General features: G+C 50.5%; 2 protein-coding genes, 4 non-coding genes and 1 pseudogene across 7 annotated transcripts; 6 read left to right on the forward strand and 1 right to left on the reverse strand.

Annotated features, from left to right (window-relative positions):
• Window positions 1–1,101: 1,101 nt before the first annotated feature.
• On the forward strand, window positions 1,102–3,963 carry STEHIDRAFT_168489 (uncharacterized protein). Its single transcript, XM_007304146.1, has 7 exons — window positions 1,102–1,406; window positions 1,470–1,607; window positions 1,714–1,884; window positions 1,951–3,083; window positions 3,186–3,336; window positions 3,398–3,701; window positions 3,795–3,963. Exons 1-4 carry the CDS (start codon window positions 1,291–1,293, stop codon window positions 2,363–2,365), a joined length of 840 nt encoding a protein of 279 aa, XP_007304208.1. The 5' UTR covers window positions 1,102–1,290; the 3' UTR covers window positions 2,366–3,083; window positions 3,186–3,336; window positions 3,398–3,701; window positions 3,795–3,963.
• A 3,643-nt stretch (window positions 3,964–7,606) lies between these two features.
• On the reverse strand, window positions 7,607–7,680 carry STEHIDRAFT_t161. Its single transcript has one exon. It is a non-coding gene; the product is annotated as a tRNA-Ala (tRNA).
• Window positions 7,681–8,712: 1,032 nt separating this feature from the next.
• STEHIDRAFT_168491 (uncharacterized protein) lies at window positions 8,713–10,112 on the forward strand (the record flags this gene model as incomplete). The annotated part of the gene is made up of 4 exons (XM_007304147.1): window positions 8,713–8,837; window positions 8,924–9,656; window positions 9,732–9,782; window positions 9,860–10,112. 4 exons carry the CDS (start codon window positions 8,713–8,715, stop codon window positions 9,911–9,913), a joined length of 963 nt encoding a protein of 320 aa, XP_007304209.1. The 3' UTR covers window positions 9,914–10,112.
• A 1,027-nt stretch (window positions 10,113–11,139) lies between these two features.
• STEHIDRAFT_t146 lies at window positions 11,140–11,240 on the forward strand (annotated as a pseudogene). Its single transcript has one exon. The product of its transcript is annotated as a tRNA-OTHER (tRNA).
• Window positions 11,241–11,486: 246 nt separating this feature from the next.
• Window positions 11,487–11,600, forward strand: STEHIDRAFT_t147. Its single transcript has one exon. It is a non-coding gene; the product is annotated as a tRNA-Asn (tRNA).
• A 222-nt stretch (window positions 11,601–11,822) lies between these two features.
• Window positions 11,823–11,923, forward strand: STEHIDRAFT_t148. The gene has a single exon. It is a non-coding gene; the product is annotated as a tRNA-Ala (tRNA).
• A 1,954-nt stretch (window positions 11,924–13,877) lies between these two features.
• STEHIDRAFT_t149 lies at window positions 13,878–13,981 on the forward strand. The gene has a single exon. It is a non-coding gene; the product is annotated as a tRNA-Ile (tRNA).
• Window positions 13,982–16,640: the final 2,659 nt, after the last annotated feature.

Here is a 16,640-nt window from a genome sequence, read left to right on the forward strand (position 1 = left end):
CTGTGGCGCCAAGTGGCACACGTGAAGCCTTTGAGCGTGGGGATGCAAGACCAAAATGGAAAGGCCGTCGTGACCGCACTGTTTGCGAACACGAGGTGACTCGAATGTCTCCCGCACTCTGGAGCGACTCGACGAATCTCAACTCCTAGTCGCATTGTTTTTAGATCTCGACGTCTATGCTCCCGCTATCGACGTCCATTGAAATTCAGGATAAAGCATTCAGAATCCAATCGACGGTGAGAGACGAATTGAACTCCTCCTGGTGGCCGCGACTTCCAGCTGCCCTAGCCTAGACTTCCGAGTCTCAAGACTCGAGGAGGCTATCGCAGACACCGGGCGGTCTGCTACTTTTCTGACCTGCAATTTTCCTGTTTACCCGCTCATGCCCTGTTATTATCTGCCTCGATCTATCCGTTGTACACCGCTGATCGCAGAGCCGTGAGATGGAAAAAAGGTATATTAGCTGCATCATGGGTCACCGCGCCCATGCCGCCATGGCCAGGGCATTCTCATGCACGCCGAACGAGAGAAAACGGTTCACTATTTGCATGGAATGTTGTGGTTTAAACTCTCGTAGGACCTCCTTGTATCCTTTCGAGAGTTTGGGGACCGCTCTGTTTCCCATAGATTGTATCCGTTCTTGTTGCACCAATGATCCGCGGGGTGACAGACCCGTTTTTAGGCCATCAATACCTCACTGAGCCAACAAACTTCTACTCGTTCGTTCTTCTGTTTCCCCGGTTCGCGGATACACGGCGTTCGTGGCAACGCCAGGAAGCCTCTCCACCCCTACCCGTTTGGCGTCATTCCTCAGCAGGCCTTGTTCGGTTGTTCGATGGTCGGCGTCTCACGGAGCCCTGCTCCCCCCGTGAGCTTCATCTTACTCGAGGAAATACCCTTGACGCTCGATTAGTATGCACGCCTCCGCAACGCTCTCAGCGTCCCGCTGGGCTTGTTCGGTGTCCGTGACTCAGCACCTGTGCGCGCGAGCAAGCTAACTGAATGACATTGCCTTAGGTAGCAGTGCTGACCCGGTCATTCACTGATGAACCGCAGCCACACAAGGACAGTCAAGCTGGGAGATCTAGGCGTGGGGATAAAGTTGGCACACACGATGGCCGCGAGCATCAGGCCGGTATAGCTGAGTCGTGACGAGGCCGGGATGGGTGACATGTCATCCTGATCGGCCGTGGGAGCGGTTGATTCCTCTGTCATACATATACGAGGCTCTTCCAGCCTCTGAAGTACCTTGGCAGCACATTCGATCGCTCAATAGCACCATACTTCGCCATGAACCAACTTGGTCCCAACACGAAGCCCATTCAGCTCTTTTCTCGTCCCAACGTCCAACGGGATCATATCGACTATGGCTCATTGAAGACATTCCAGACTTTTACTGCTGAAGAGTAGGTGACTCCTCACATAACCCACGAATTTGCTACGCTGACTAACGAGTTGGTCGGAACTAGCATCGCCAAAGATGGAACGACGTTCGGTTGCCTGTGCGTCTTTGCTGAGGATTATGTGGCGGCACCAGCTCGCTGTGGCCTGCAGCCGCACGGTGAACTAGAGATGATGACCTACATCGTTTCGGGGGAACTTCGACGGTACGTCATGACTACTTGCGTGAACTTACCACCAAATCTCCGGCTCCTCGACGCTGCTCAGTATTGAGCGTCTATCACTCCACGAACTGACTCTGCCTTCAAGCAGCTCGGAGGCTTCGGGCGACGTCGATGTTTTGAAGAGTGGGGATATGCTTGTGTGCTCTGCTTCAAGGGGCATTTGGTACGAAGAGAATGGGAATAAGAGTCAGGACGTCCATCTCATCCGGATTTGGAGCAAACCAGGTTCTTGCGATCCTTCTCCGAAGTCACAACGCCGGTAAGCTTGTTAACCCGCCATAAATGAATCTTTTCAGGTGTTGAAAACATTTTTCTACTCTGTTAGACACTATTCTGCAGCCGAGAAACGTGATAAATTGCTTCAGGTCATCTCACCTGCACGTCAGACTTCAACAACAACGAAATCTGTGCCGGCCCAGTCCTCTTTGTCCGTCTATACTTCGCTGCTCTCCACGGGATTGAGACTTCGCCACAACTTTGATTGCGAAGAGAAGAAGGCTTGTAAAGTCTACGTGCATGTAGTGCAGTCATCGGGATACAACCCAGGTGTAGCAAAGGGTGCATCGGTCAAAGTCTCTGTGTCGGGCGGGTATGATTCAAAGGGGAGCACAGCTCGAGAGGGTGAGGTATTGCTTCGAGAGGGAGACGGTGCCTGTCTAGTTAGCAACATCGGTGCAGAGCTGACATTCGAGAACATTGGGGATCGGGATGCCGAGGTGTTCGTTCTGCGAGTGAGTTGAGCTGGTCTTGGCATGTTGGTGTACGATTACCCTACTGTACGATAGCGATTGCTCCCTAGTATTGCACGAAGTCGCATTCCCGCCCGAACTATAGCTTCCATCCTGTATTTAATTAGGCATAGTCAACTGACACGCATGGAGGTGTGGATGAAGAGCGGACAGCCGTGTAATGCAGAAGTGTGCTGCCCCTGCGATTGCGACCGTAACAGAACGAGAACTCATCTAAGCATCCAAGTGAAATACAGACTAAATACAAACAAATAGAGCAAGAATCAAATACAATGCGATAGACTAAGTAAACCTAACTAAAACCCAATGTAGAACGAGATCTAAAAATTTGAGTTCACGCACTTGCCGCGTCCCCTCTCCCATTCCCTTGGCCAGCATTGACACTGTCACCCTCCACATCCCCTAAACGCAACTGACTAAACCTCGGAATATTACCTACCTTCTCCTCCACATCACTGTACCACTTCTGCAACTGCTCCCTACAGCACTCCTTTGCGCAATGCGGCTTCATCAGTGCGACCAACTCCTTAAGTCGCTCCGCCATCAGGTTCTCTGGTTTGCCCCCGAGAGCGCGAAGGATCATGGCACAGGCGTTGAGCCAATCCGTATCACAGACCGTCCATTTGCGAGTGTCATGCTCAAAGTGTGTGGTTTCCGTCAAAGCGGTGGCATATTGAAGGGTCAGCAGCCAGTGTTCTTGGTACTTGACCTGTTGGTGTCGAGTTGACAGTGTGATACGGATGATGTGGCGGTGGCGTAAAAGACGGTCTATTCAGTAGGACGCTTGAAAGAGAACAGAAATGCTACGTACCCAAAGGGAAAATGTTTCGTACGAAAGGGCCTTCATTACCTGCGAGACTGGCATGCCAATTGCGAGAGGGGCCGCTTCGTCCGCTAACGCGCAGTAATCATGTCGTGTGGCGTATTCGAGAACTTCGAGAGGTTGGCGTTTCAAGGCATTCCTTTTCAATCATTTTACCTATGAACATCCACATCTATCCATCGAGTACTGCGTGGGCGTACCTCATGTGTATCCTGCACACCTCCATCGCCGCATAAACCTGATATTTCTCCGCCGCTTCTGCCAATTTCGCCAGTTCTTCATACCCGACTCCATCCAGACATGGATATGATCGTGGGTATACGTGCTGGAACAAAAGATCTAATGTGTGCGTGGTCTCCGAGAGGGGTATAAGCTCATGTGACTTTGGAAGGTCGAGGGAGGAGGGAGGGAATCCTTCGGCGTGAGAGTCCAAGTGTGCACGGTGCACTCGGAAGATGACTTTGTCGGAAGAGAGAAAGGATATGTCTGCATCCGGAGAATTGACTGGAATATAAGGAGTGGGGCCCAATATGTAGTCAAATGAGTAAGGTCGCCTGTGAACTCAGCGGAACAGTGAAGCATAGAAGAGTGACTCACATCGACCAGAGACCTGAGCAGAGTCAACTTCGAACTCACGCATCGTGTTTTCGCGGAGGGGACACTGTGAGGGGTATATGGTCGGCGAGATGGCAGTCAGCAGAAGACGGCCCTGCAATGCCTCTGGAATATAAAGGCATCCGAGCGATACGCTCGCGTAGCTCGTTGCCAGCGGCTGTGGGTACTGTACTTTTTCGCGCAGAAGTTCACGCCACCGCCCCTCGGCTGTTGCCGAGATGACATAATCCATCTGTGTCCCGGTTCGCAGACGTGGTGGGACAAGGGACAACGTTCCTCAATTTCGACTGTTTTCTATGATATTGCCATCTATCATGGATTTACAGCCATAAATATTTGCCTGTGGGTTAATTGAAATGACGGAATAACAGGCTTAAGCTCAAAACTTAGCTTGAAGGGCTTGCAGAGGACAAATTGGAAGCATTGTGATTATTCTTGTATTTTGGACATGTTTTACTTTGTCCCGTTTACATGTTCATTTCAGGTCAACGCTGTGGGACTGTCCCAGGGCACAGGTTCGTTCGTGACCCCCCTGGGACGCGGGACACGAACTTCTGCCCGAAAAACTACAGTACTGTATCTCTCGTGGTCGTTGACCCCGATACCGGCGGGAGTCCGATAGTGTTAGCGCCAATCCTTCCGAGCGGACCTGATCTTTCCGAGATGTAGCCTGGTGTATGAGGGCGTATGAGAAGCGAAATACTTTGGAAAAACTGGTTATCGGAAAGGCATTTGTAAAGTCAAAATTGCCAAAATGTGCTGTCTCCTAACGAACTTCCAACGCAAGGCCCGAACAGATGACAGGACAAGACGAGGCCTCAGTGACAATGGCAAGGATCCTTACCATACTTCCGATGGCGTTCAACAGGAGTGAGGGTAAACGTTGTTGTAAAATCCAGAGGGATCGGAGCCTATCGGAGCTGTCCGAAACTTCCGGATGAAGGCGCCACCGCCACACCAAACAAGTGCGCAATTATCATGGAAAATGCTACAATATAAGTATGAGGGTAAAAAGTAAAATATTTCTCACATGACGCCGAGTTTGCACATTCACGGCCTGTAACTGAGGACAGATAAAAAGTCTGACACGGTATTGGACGCAGTGGAGAGGGACATTGAGGGGAATGAACATCAAAAGCTCGTCTGTTACTACTTACCGCCGAAGGACCTGAAAGCTCAGATATATATACGACTCTACCTCGGGTGTAGATTCGCATCGAGCTCTTGATTTTGTTATCCGTTAAAGAGTCGTGTGCAGGCACTGCAAAGGCATACCTAAATATGGACATGTCTTTGCGTGAGAGCCCGCGATGGTTGACGATCAGCTCGGAGCACGCTTGGGATACTTAGTCTCACTGTGGCCTATCTTACTTACTCTCCATTGTGATGGTACCAAGATCGACACTTGAGGACCGGAGCAGATATTAAGTAGTAGTAGGTAGACATACGGCCAACAGGAGGGTTCAAGTGTACAACTCCAAGTACCATCGCACGAATATATCGTTTGCTTACACAAGCTCCACGATATTCGTGATGTATCGTCAGGCTGGGACATGTTGGCTATGTTCGTAACTATCCGATGTCTACATGGCGCATCTGAGCGTTCGGAAAGATGGTGTCCGAACCACGGTCGCCGCCACAACACCTCCAGCCTTTGAACATGTAACAGTGTTTGAGAAACGGAGCATCCAAGACAAGTCACTGCGATTGTGAGGTATAGGAGATGATACGAAAGGGGTCATGCCTGGTTGAATATTGAAAAAAAGGATCACTTCAAGAGGTTCCGTTGAAGGATGTGGAGAAGGCACTAAACGTAGGAATCCCTTCGATCCCTGTGAACAAGGGCTGAAGCGTGTTTGCACAGACAGAGCAGGTACCGCTGGTGAGACGTAATGCCTTCCATGCTTGGATATCGTGGAACCTCTGAACACCATCGACTATGTCTCTCATTACCTGGGGGCGTAGAGTGTCCAAAAAGGTGCAAATTGTGCTGTATCTGTAATCGTTGTTGTGATGGTGACTGGGGATGTCCACGTGAAGATGAGTCTGCGCGAAAGTTCGCAGAGCTGATACCCACGCGTCCCTGTATCTAACCTTTAGTTCAAAGATAGACACGAGTCAATGAATATACAACTGCGACAGCTGGAAGTCATTCGCTTGCGTACCCAAGTGACGAAGTGCTCTATCGGCAGTATTCGTACAGCGCCATCCGCGTTCGCAGCGAGAGCGGGGAGTGCAGCTAGGTCTGCGACCTCTGGGTAGTCATGCGTCGCAGCATAAGCAAGGACTCTGAGTGGGTGAACAGATCTAGCTTTCCTATTTTCATTGTTAGCACCGAATACACAAAGTTTCCACGATATACCATAGATACAGAGGCAAACTCACTTCATGAGAAGCCTGCAGACCTCCATGGCCGAATAAACCTGATATTTTTCTGCCGCCTCTGCCAGTTCCGCGAGCACATCAAAGCTGGTTTTGTCGAGCTGAGGGTGCGTCCGAGGGTAGACATGCTGGAAGAGAAGGTCCAGTACGTTCGAATTTTCCGTAAGGCCAGGGGGCTGAATTTCTCCGGGCCCGGTCGTTGATTGAGGAAGGTCTCCTGAATCGAAACCTCTAGCGTTCACGTCCAGGTACTTTCCATGGACACGAAAAAGGACTCCGTCGCAAGAGATGAACAACCTGTTTGCATCTGGGTCGCAGACTAAGGATCACAGAGGACATGACAAGGAGGAAGAGTCCGCTCATCAGTGACATTGATCACGATCGCCACGAAGACCATGAGAAAGTCTCACAATTCTCGGAGACGCGTTGTGCAGTGACCGACACAAGTTGAGACTCTGCCATAGGAGTGATATCGCGAGAGGAGTCTTGTGAAAGTAGCTCGAAGTACAAAGAGAACAAGCCTGATCGATAGAGAATGCCTCGCCGAGGGCGATGAGGGTTTGAAGGCTGAGATAGAGAGACGACTTGGGCAGAGGGGAGGAACCCTGTTGTACCCTTCCTAGCATTCCCACCAGCCTCGTGTAAGCCCCCTATTTGAGCGTCTACAAGGACCTACAAGCATCCACCGCAACCGTCAAACCTTATCCGTCACAAGATTTAGGTGTAGAATACGGCCAAGAATATATATATATTCCTGGCGATAGAAACCAGAGGTTAGATCGAGCAGGTCGAACATATATTAGATCATGGGCCCGGTGTGCAGAGCAGAAAAGCGTGGGCCAATGCATGCATAGAGCATCCACAGACCAGTGTGCCATAGCGATTGTAGAAAAAGAGACATCCCAAGCAAACGCGTGGGAGGCGAACGGTGCTGCATGCTATTCGGCCCAGGTATCTCCGATGCCAACTCGGAGAGTAAAAGGTGCAAGCGATTTCGAGCGACGGTGATGGTGTGGCCTAGAACCTCGTTGGGGACGCATTTCGATGTCTGCCAAGCTGTTGCTATTATTGATGGACAGTGATACCGGGCAAAAGGATGCCTAGTTCATCAAGGGTGTATTGGTGAGCGCAACTCGCGAGTGAAAAGAATATGTTGCTGTCAACTTACTAAGCCTAATGGTAGTCTCGCAGGGGGTCAGTAAGTTGAAAACGATAGCTATTGAATTCTTCAGTTCTTCGGAAGAGGCAGAATAAATGCCGTTGAACTCGCCACGACAACACTATGGGTGGAGAAAAAGCAATGGAAGAAAGTCACTCAAGACTTGGAGGTGCCCTTAGTTGAGCTTGAAGCTTCGAAGACGTTCGGGAGCTACAGAAGCGATACAACAAGGAAAAGTAAAGCTTATGGATTATGGACATGTCCGGAATTGAACCGGACACCTTTCGCATGCGAAGCGAACGTGATAACCAACTACACCACATGCCCGTAATTTTGCTCAACACATACAGTGGCGCACAAAAAGAATGCAGGTGGCACTGTGGCCCCGACCATGATCCGAGGTTTTTTCAGTCATGCTATATGATCTTGCTTGGCTTTTTGCATCATAGAATGGGCCTATATGTGGTGCCTTCAGAATGTGTAAGGTCTGTATGATTAGCCATAAATATAGTTATAGAATGCCTGATTTGAATATAATCGTCGATTTTCCGATATATTTGCTTGCACTTGGAAGACCTCATCAAATCAGATGAAACAAAGTGTTGAAATAATATTCAGAAGGTATATTACAAGATTGGGTATACGACTGGACTGTATAAAAATCATGTGTGATTCTGGCTAGGAGGGACATTTTTGCAACAAAATGCAGGGAGCAGCAAAAGCCTGCAGAAGACACAGTAGCAGTGGTAACCACTCGAAATACCCTATGAATGATTCCATCCTACATTGTACCTTCTTCATGGGTTATGTATAGTAGGGTATGGTATAGCCTGCATATTCTGGAACACTACGATGATATCTGCATTTTGTTGCAAGAATGTCTCTCCTAGCCAGAATCACACATGATTTTTATACTGTCCAGCCACATACCCAATCTTGTAATATACCTTCTCAATATCATTTCAACACTTTGGTTCATCTGATTTGATGAGGTCTTCCAAGTGCAAGCAAATATATCGGAAAATCGACGATTATATTCAAATCAGGCATTCTATAACTATATTTATGGCTAATCATACAGACCTTACACATTCTGAAGGCACCACATATAGGCCCATTCTATGATGCAAAAAGCCAAGCAAGATCATATAGCATGACTGAAAAAACCTCGGATCATGGTCGGGGCCACAGTGCCACCTGCATTCTTTTTGTGCGCCACTGTAATTAATTTGATAATACATCAGCCATAGGGACTTCCTCCGGTCGCGTTCGTACCCCCCCAAGCTTTCGTCTCTTGCCTTTCGACACACATCTCAATTCACCTGCAGCGAGGTGGCCACCGTCGATTAACCGTCGACGATGGTGGGCGGTATCTCGTCCCAAGCGCCAGGGTGGCCCGCTCTATACAACCCAGCCATCGAAGGCTTCCAGAATCTCGACCCCATTCGACCCGGTGGGCAGTACCTCCATGAAGCTAACGGCAAGTATTCAATCCTCAACTTCTACTATTCATCGTCTCTCAGCCATCTAACCTGAAAACTTGAACCTTTGTCTGCTCAGATATCTTTAGATACACCTTTTACTGGACCCTCATCCTTCATACACCACTCTTCGTCATGTGTGGCGTCTATGCCTTCATGAACATAGTATTCCCTCCTCGACCAGCCTCTTCTTTGGATCTTGCACACGCTGAACCCCGAACACTATCTTCTTTCTCATTCTCTTCACGTGCTCGGTCGACCATCAACGGACTGCGCAGAAGTCCTCCCAGACCACCAGGTCCGCACCAGAGGTTACCGAACTCGCCACTGCTTACCTCGCACGAGTTGGAAGAACGCGAGGCTGAGAGGACACCAGAAGTGACTACGAGAGGGTTCACGGATGGACGGACTGGACGAGGCGATATGGAACTTACACCCATCGCCAGCTCAAGCCCTCAATCCGCCGCCTTCCTCTTCCCATCCTCTCCACAATCTCAGTCCCCAACCTCTCGATCCCCATCATTCCACTCCTTCCCACCAACTCCACGCATAACCCTCTCCCCCGAAGCCTCGCGCCCCCAATCGCGCTCGCATGCCGCATACCGCTCCAGTATGTCTCACTCGCGACGTTCGGGAGCGGTAGGAGGTCCGTTCCTCGCTCATCAGCCGAAGAACCCAAAGAGGTCGAGGTTGACGTATGCGATTTTGATTTTGTTCACGTTTTTGGCGGGAAGCGTGTTTGCGGCAGTATTGGAGAGTGTGCTGGTGGGCTATATGTTGGCGGGGTTGTATAGTGCGGGTAAATTTCAGATGTCTACGTGCGTAATCTTCTCGGTTCTCGTCTTTTGGTATGACTTGGCGGAGAGGAGCTGACACAATGTTGTGATGTACCGATAGGTGGATTCCTTTGGTTTGGGCACTTATCATTACGCTCACGGGTATATTGGGGTAAGTGTTTGTGGCCCTTCTCATCATGCTTCCACTTTGTAGGTTGTGTGGCCCATTTACTAACGACCATCACGTAGGATTTTTCCTTCGGTCATTCATCGCATCTAATAACGGCAACATATCCGTCCTAATCTCTCGTTTCGCTTTGCTTCATCTCCTTTTGGACCATGTATCCACATCTGTATCATTTGACATTCCACTGCCTGGCCTATCTCACTCCTCGATGGGATCGTCGCCATTGCCGCTATGAACGTTGGACTCGTTTAAACAGTCGCATCGCATCTAATTTCTCCCTCCACACGGTGAACTGTGCATGTTCTGCTCTCATTGCTTTCGAACTATCATTATCTGCTTTAATTTGTGTCTTCTACTCTCGAGCGAGGCGTTGGGCCGATCGTATTGACCTGGTGCTGGTCGGTTGTAAGTCAATAACTCCTGCTAAGGTATTCATGTCTGGATCCTGGCTTTTCAATCGTTGGCTTTTGTTTCTCATATGGTGGACGTCGCTCAAAATCTCCGAACAAGGTGCAAGCCACGCCACGCGAAACACAGCGCCCATCCTTCTTACGCCACTCGATCACCGCCATGTGGCGCCTCCTTTGTCCCACGTCTCTTCTTCCGAGTCTGTTCTCTCGAACCCCAGAAAATGCGACACCGTTTCAACGGGCATATGGTGTAACTGAATAACACGTTCGTGGCCGCTCTCATTAGCGTCTGCGAAAGATGTTCGGTTTGATTCCGACTGTGGCCTATATTTGTGCTTGAAGCATTGTTTTTTTGTTTTTTTGTTTCCTTGAGGGGCTAAGGCCAAGCTCGGGTTTGAGCGCCGACACGTTGGAGCTGCTCGCATTTATTATGGATGTGCTGTATACGAGCGATATTGTCTGCTTCTAGAGAGATTGTCAGGTCACACGACCATCCTTCTTCAAGTTGCGCCACCCGAATTCCTTTATCTCACCTCATCATTCCTGTTCTCGGCATATCATACTAATCAACGGGCATCTGGTGTATCTGGTTATCGCGTTCATGCTACCTCGGGACTGTCGTCTCAATGCTTTGTGAACGGCGCCCGGTTCGAGTCCGCGCATGCAGTGTAGGCCTCAGTCACATCCTTTTCGTGAACTACGAGCACTGTTTTACTTTGGGTTTTTTATTTGAACTCGGATAGCCCAGGCAGTTTCAACTACTCGAGAAGTCCACGGAATTTTCGATATCTTGTATATGCAACGACCTAACGAGACGCACCCCGAGTCGGTGCCAGTGTTCCTTCTTGCGCCACTCGAGTTCCTTGCTTTGTTGGCAGTCACGCCTGCCTTGCATTGTGTTTTTCATTCAGGACACGCAACCCTATTCCAACGGGCATATGGTGTATCTGGTTATCACGTTCATATTGCATTCTGCGGGACCATAGTCTCAATGCTTTGTGAAAAGTGTCCGGTTCGAGTCCGGGCATGCCCCGTCCGTTTGCGCTCTGGTCACATAATTTTGTAAAGTACGAGCACCGTTTTACATTGCGCTTTATGTCCCCGGCAGTTGCAACTACTCGAGAAGTACACTAAATTTTTAGGATTCTGCATATGCAACGATCTGACGAGACCCACCCCGAGTCGCTGTTCCTCGTTGCGCCACTCGAATACCTTCCTTGGTTGCGCCCGCCCGTCATTCTGTTCTTCAGCTCAGGACACATGATAACACTATTCTACCGGGCATGTGGTGTAACTGGATAACACATTCGCTCATTGTGGAAAGGGAAACTTCCTGGAACCCCATTATCATTACACCTGCGAAAGACGTCCGGTTCGAGCCCGACCATGCCCCTACTAGCTGAGGTCACTGGTACTTTTTTGCCGACGGCCATCTAATGGTCTGTAGTGACGATCCGACAAGGTACTAGTCCACGACTTGAAGTAGGCCACGTACTTACAAGTGGCGCCACACTCGACCATTCCTTCTTACGCCACCCGATTGCTGCCACTGGCCTGACCCCTTCCTTTGTTTCGTCTTCTTGTGTGATTTACCACGCCATTTACAGCCCACAAAGGGCATGTGGTGTAATTGGTTATCACGTTCGCTTCGCATGACAACATCCCCTGTGTAACATATGTTGCGAAAGGTATCCGGTTCAATTCCGGACATGTCCAAGTCCGTGTTGGAGTTTCTGTTTGCAACACCTCATCAGTATTTTGGGCCCCAGCCATGTCGAAAAGGGAGTTCTCATTCTAACAGACATAGTTTGAAGCGGAGACGAATGCGTGTTGCGTGTCCCTTGGAAGGGAAGTTCATGGAGACGACGGTGATTAGTAGAGTACTCACGCGCTCAGAAAAGACCCGGACATAGCGGCCGTCCAAGGGCACCGCGCGAGACCGATCCGAGCCATGGATGAGACAAAAGGGTTTGTTATTTAGGGATCATCAAATCGTGTATGTATGTATATCCCGGGGGATACTGTATGTTGGCAATCTGGGCTCGCCGCCCGATGCGTCCAAGATTAGCGAAACGTTGGTTGATATCGAGGCGGGGAAGGATCGGGTAGAGTGTTGTGCTATTATATCTCAGTCAAAAATTAGTAGCGTCATTGTTAAGGAAGCCCGAAGGGGTAATAAGGTAGGGCAGGGCAGGGCAGGGCAGGTCAGTTCAAGTACCATGGTCCATAAGGCTAGATGAGGATGCCTAATCATGATCACTTCCCCGCAAGATACCATGTCTACGAGCATCAACTTGGAACCGTGATTGAAGCCGCATATTCCACGAAGACCGAAACGCCAAACTGACCCTCCCTAAATCGAGCCGTTGTCCCCGCAGTTGTCTCTATTCTTACACTCGGGAAATGTTCGGTATTCCATGCTCGATGACAAGGATATCTGCGGACATTGGCATTGCATGGAATGGAATCAGATGGGAGCTGTTCGTAGGAAAGAGCATATTACCCACAGCATATCTTCCGAGGCTACCACGAGCACCGCCAGTCGACGTCGTCCGACCTACGGCGACCTACGTCTGGCCGTGCTCTTCCAGGAGTACCGTGATGATGACGGTGGAGCTCATCGCTATGTTTCCAACGGCGACGGTGAACTACGGGCCCGTCCCAATCGGCACACATCGGTGACGCAGCCCGTTCCATCTCCGCCTCCGCCTCCGCCCCCGTCCCCGTCCCCGTCCCCGTCCCCGTCCCCGTCCCCGTCCCCGTCTCCGAGCCCGACCTGCCACAAAACCTGTCCCGAAAGGCAAAGGAGTCGGAACAAGGCTGGCTGACACCGCATCGAGGTCCGAGTTCAGCGCTCTGTCGACGGGCAAAAATTAGCGCGCTTGTTGAACAGAACTTTAACGCTACGGTAGTCAGCCACAAAGGCGAAGCCACTGATAGCGAAATTAGCTTCAGAGCTCCTTGGATACCCATGGGGCATGTCGGCGTTTGGACTTGGGCCCGTAGCGCCTGGGTCCGGGTGTTCTGCAGGGAACGGAAAGAGGAACGTACCGAGGGTAAGTACAGTACGACACGAATGCTTTATTTTGCAGTGAAGCCCGAGCCGTAAGTTATAAGAGAACAATCACGAATCGTCACATAGACGCTCTCGGATGCGAGTCGTCCCGGACGATGGTGCGACGTGTATGTTTGTCAGGGCCGCGGAGGTTGAGCAGGCTATTGACGACTCCGCGGTGGAACTAGAGATTCGGACAGAGACAGACGAGAAGAAGGGACAGCACCAGTGACACAGATGACGTAGACTTTTTGGGTGAGTCCGATGAGTCTGAGTCGCCGTTGACGTTTAGACGAACAAAGACACGAACAAATTCGATCCGTGTTCTTCTGCGCTTTCCTTTTCGGATAGTGGCATTTGGGTTCTCTCTATAGGTCAGGAACGCTCAGCGCTCACCGCTATTGAATATCTAAGTGTGGACGTACCTCCCAAAGAGCGTTTTCTCGGGCGTTGCCCGGTGTCTCGACAAATACAGTGACGTCATGACTCGCTCGAGCGAGTGGCGTGAGTATGTTTCGTACAGTCGTGTGGCGCTCAAGAGCTCTAGGCTCACAGCGCACAAAGGAGCAACAAAAAGATTTTGTATAGAATCATAGAAGATAGAACGGTATGTACGGACGTGTGGTGTACTTGGTTAACACATTCGCCCAATATGAGGACCCAATCCATAGCGCCCGCATGATGTGCGAAAGTATCCGGTTCGATTCCGGGCATGTCCTGTGCAGAATCCGCATAGGCAACCTTTTTTTGTTTTGTTCGCATCGACACTGATCGGCAGAGAAGGAAAGATATTAATGAGTTACTAGCACTGGGTCGAGTAAGGGGCGTGAGTGAGTAAGCATGTTCGTTCGTGCGCGCCACTCAAGAGCTTAGGTACCCGCATGCTCTGTCCACACCGTACAAAGGAACAAACGTAGTAAATGAAAAAAAAGGTATGTATGGGTATAGGTACGGACATGTGGTGTACCTGGTTAACACATTCGCACAATGTGAATACCGTCCATCTTATGATGTTGTCGTTCATCCGGTTCGAGTCCGGACATGTCCTGTACAGAATCCGCATAGGCAACCTTTTTCGTTTTTTTTTTTTTCGCATCGACACTGATCGGCAGAGAAAGAAAGATACCGGTAAGACAGGACTGGGTCGAGTGAGGGGCATGAGTATGTTCGTACGCGTGCGGCGCCACCCAAGCACACAGCTCTGAGCTCACAAAGGAACGAAGAGTAGTAGTAGATCAAAAAGGTCTCCATGAGTATAACTACGGACATGTGGTGTACCTGGTTAACACATTCGCACAGCATAAAGCATTGTCTGCTGTCCATCTTATGATGTCGCCATCCATCCGGTTCGAGTCCGGACATGCCCCGTGCTGCCATACGAGCAGATGCACCTTTTTTTTTTTGGTTTGTTCGCGTCGACACTACTTACTCGGCAGAGAAGGGAAGATATTGGTAAGACAGGACTGGGTCGAGTAAGGGGCGTGAGTATGTTCGTTCATGCGCGCCACTCAGGAGCTCTCGGTCCACAGCTCATCATGTATAGGCAGGTATAGGCACAGGCATGCTTCCTGCGCCGGAACGGCTCGGTACAGTGTATGTATGTATGTATCGGCGGAGATAACGCGGAGATTTATAGAGCTCGAGGCAGAGCGCTAGCGCTCGAGGGTGTAGCCTATAGCTTGCTTTTAATGCGAGTGAGTTAATTGTGCGCTGGCGTCGAGTGTCCATGTTCGCGTCGTATGCCTGGCAGGCTGAGAAAGTCGACTCCAGAAACCGAGGACGAGGAACGAGACGGAGACGGAGAGACGGAGACGAGGATTTCCGCGATCGAGGGTCCACCTACTGTATAGCCTGAGTTATATCCAGACTATTGTAACAAGCCGGGAAGTGACAGTCTAAGGTGAAGGGCCATCATCATGATGTATCAGAGCTGGTCGATGAGCTCGAGGCAGCATGGACGAGCGAGATGAGCTACTTATAAGTAGTCGCGGTTCGCGGTACTAGTAGTCGTGTAACTGAGAATGTTAGGATTCAAGTTGATAAGCTCATTACTCAAGACCCGAGACTGAGAGGTCGAACTGGCAAGAATTATTAACGGACGAGACGAGAGCATTGGAACAGGACAAGGGCAAGCCATACATAGAATCGAGTGCGTCCAAAGCAGAACAGTGACCCCGACATTAATATTGTTGACACAGTAAGTCCCAACTCGAACTCGCACATATCTTGCATCCTGAGGCCTGATGTGTGTCTTACATATGTTCGAGTCGGACGTAACACCGCTTGATCCGGGTCAGCTGACAAGCAGAAAGAGGATTAGATGGAGACGCTTTGAATCATCGATGACTGTTGATTGAGTTGCCGGACCCTTGCTTGGGTGACTGGGCGCGATGGGGAAGATTAGGTAGCCGGGGCAAGTACGCAGAAGAGGATATTAGCATGTGGGGAGAAGAGGAGATTGGAAGGTGGGGAGAAGAAGAGAGTAATGAGGAGTGGTGGGAGGAGCGGCTTTGGATGGGTTGTTGGAGGCGAGATGACGTCGGTTCGGGGCCAACATTGCACGATAAAGACAGGAGAAAACCTTTCCTCGAGGACGATCCAAGTTGGCCTCGAGGAGTCGACGTTGAGGGCCACATCGACGGACACGCGTCAAAGGCGAGGTGGCGAGCGAGGTCGAGGACGTCGAGGCGCATTCGAGGCACGGCGCTAATTGGACGGCGCATCAAGCGCGCCAGTGTTGTCACTCGACCTTTGACCAGTGGTCGGGGTCAGGTCAGCCGAGCGACCCGACCCGGCGGGGTCAGACCAGGTCAGACCCAGTCAAGTCTGCGGCGCCACTTGGTGATGTGGCCCCGAAATATACCAAAATAAGGCATTTTCCAGAATGTGCCAGCATTTGGTCCAGAGCCGACGCTGCCGACCACCATAAAAGGTAGGCTGCAGGGGGTCAAGAAAACCTTGACCTGACCCGGCTCGGCCTCTCGACCCGTCAGCCTGACCCCGGGTCTGGCACGGTCAAGTGCCAACACTGAAGCGCACAAGGAGAACAAAGATTAGACGGACACAAAATCGACCCCGCAACACCCGGGCCGGCTCCCGTTCTTCCTTTTTCGGGGTCTCGACGCGCCACAACGCCACCCCACCGTGACACACCGCACATCTTTTTTTTTTTTTTTTTTTGAGTCAACATATTTATACCGCGCCGGCGAAGCCAGGGGCGCCTTGCGTATCTACAAGTAAGCAACTAGGGACGAGACCTGTACCGTACCGTACTGTACTCGAAAATGGAGCTGATACCCAAGTTCTCGTGCACTAAGTAAAAGACCGTGAAACGAAACTAGGGAAGTAGGATGACAGACCCGTATCCAGGCCGAGTTG

The sequence above is a fragment of the Stereum hirsutum genome, assembly GCF_000264905.1.
Source record: "Stereum hirsutum FP-91666 SS1 unplaced genomic scaffold STEHIscaffold_7, whole genome shotgun sequence".
Taxonomy (NCBI): Eukaryota; Fungi; Basidiomycota; class Agaricomycetes; order Russulales; family Stereaceae; genus Stereum; species Stereum hirsutum.

Coding starts and splice junctions, on each gene's coding strand:
- STEHIDRAFT_168489 (XM_007304146.1), top strand. CDS start 1,291: ATGAACCAACTTGGTCCCAACACGAAGCCCATTCAGCTCTTTTCTCGT. Junction 1,407..1,469: donor CAGACTTTTACTGCTGAAGA/GTAGGTGACTCC, acceptor GGTCGGAACTAG/CATCGCCAAAGATGGAACGA. Junction 1,885..1,950: donor TCTCCGAAGTCACAACGCCG/GTAAGCTTGTTA, acceptor CTACTCTGTTAG/ACACTATTCTGCAGCCGAGA.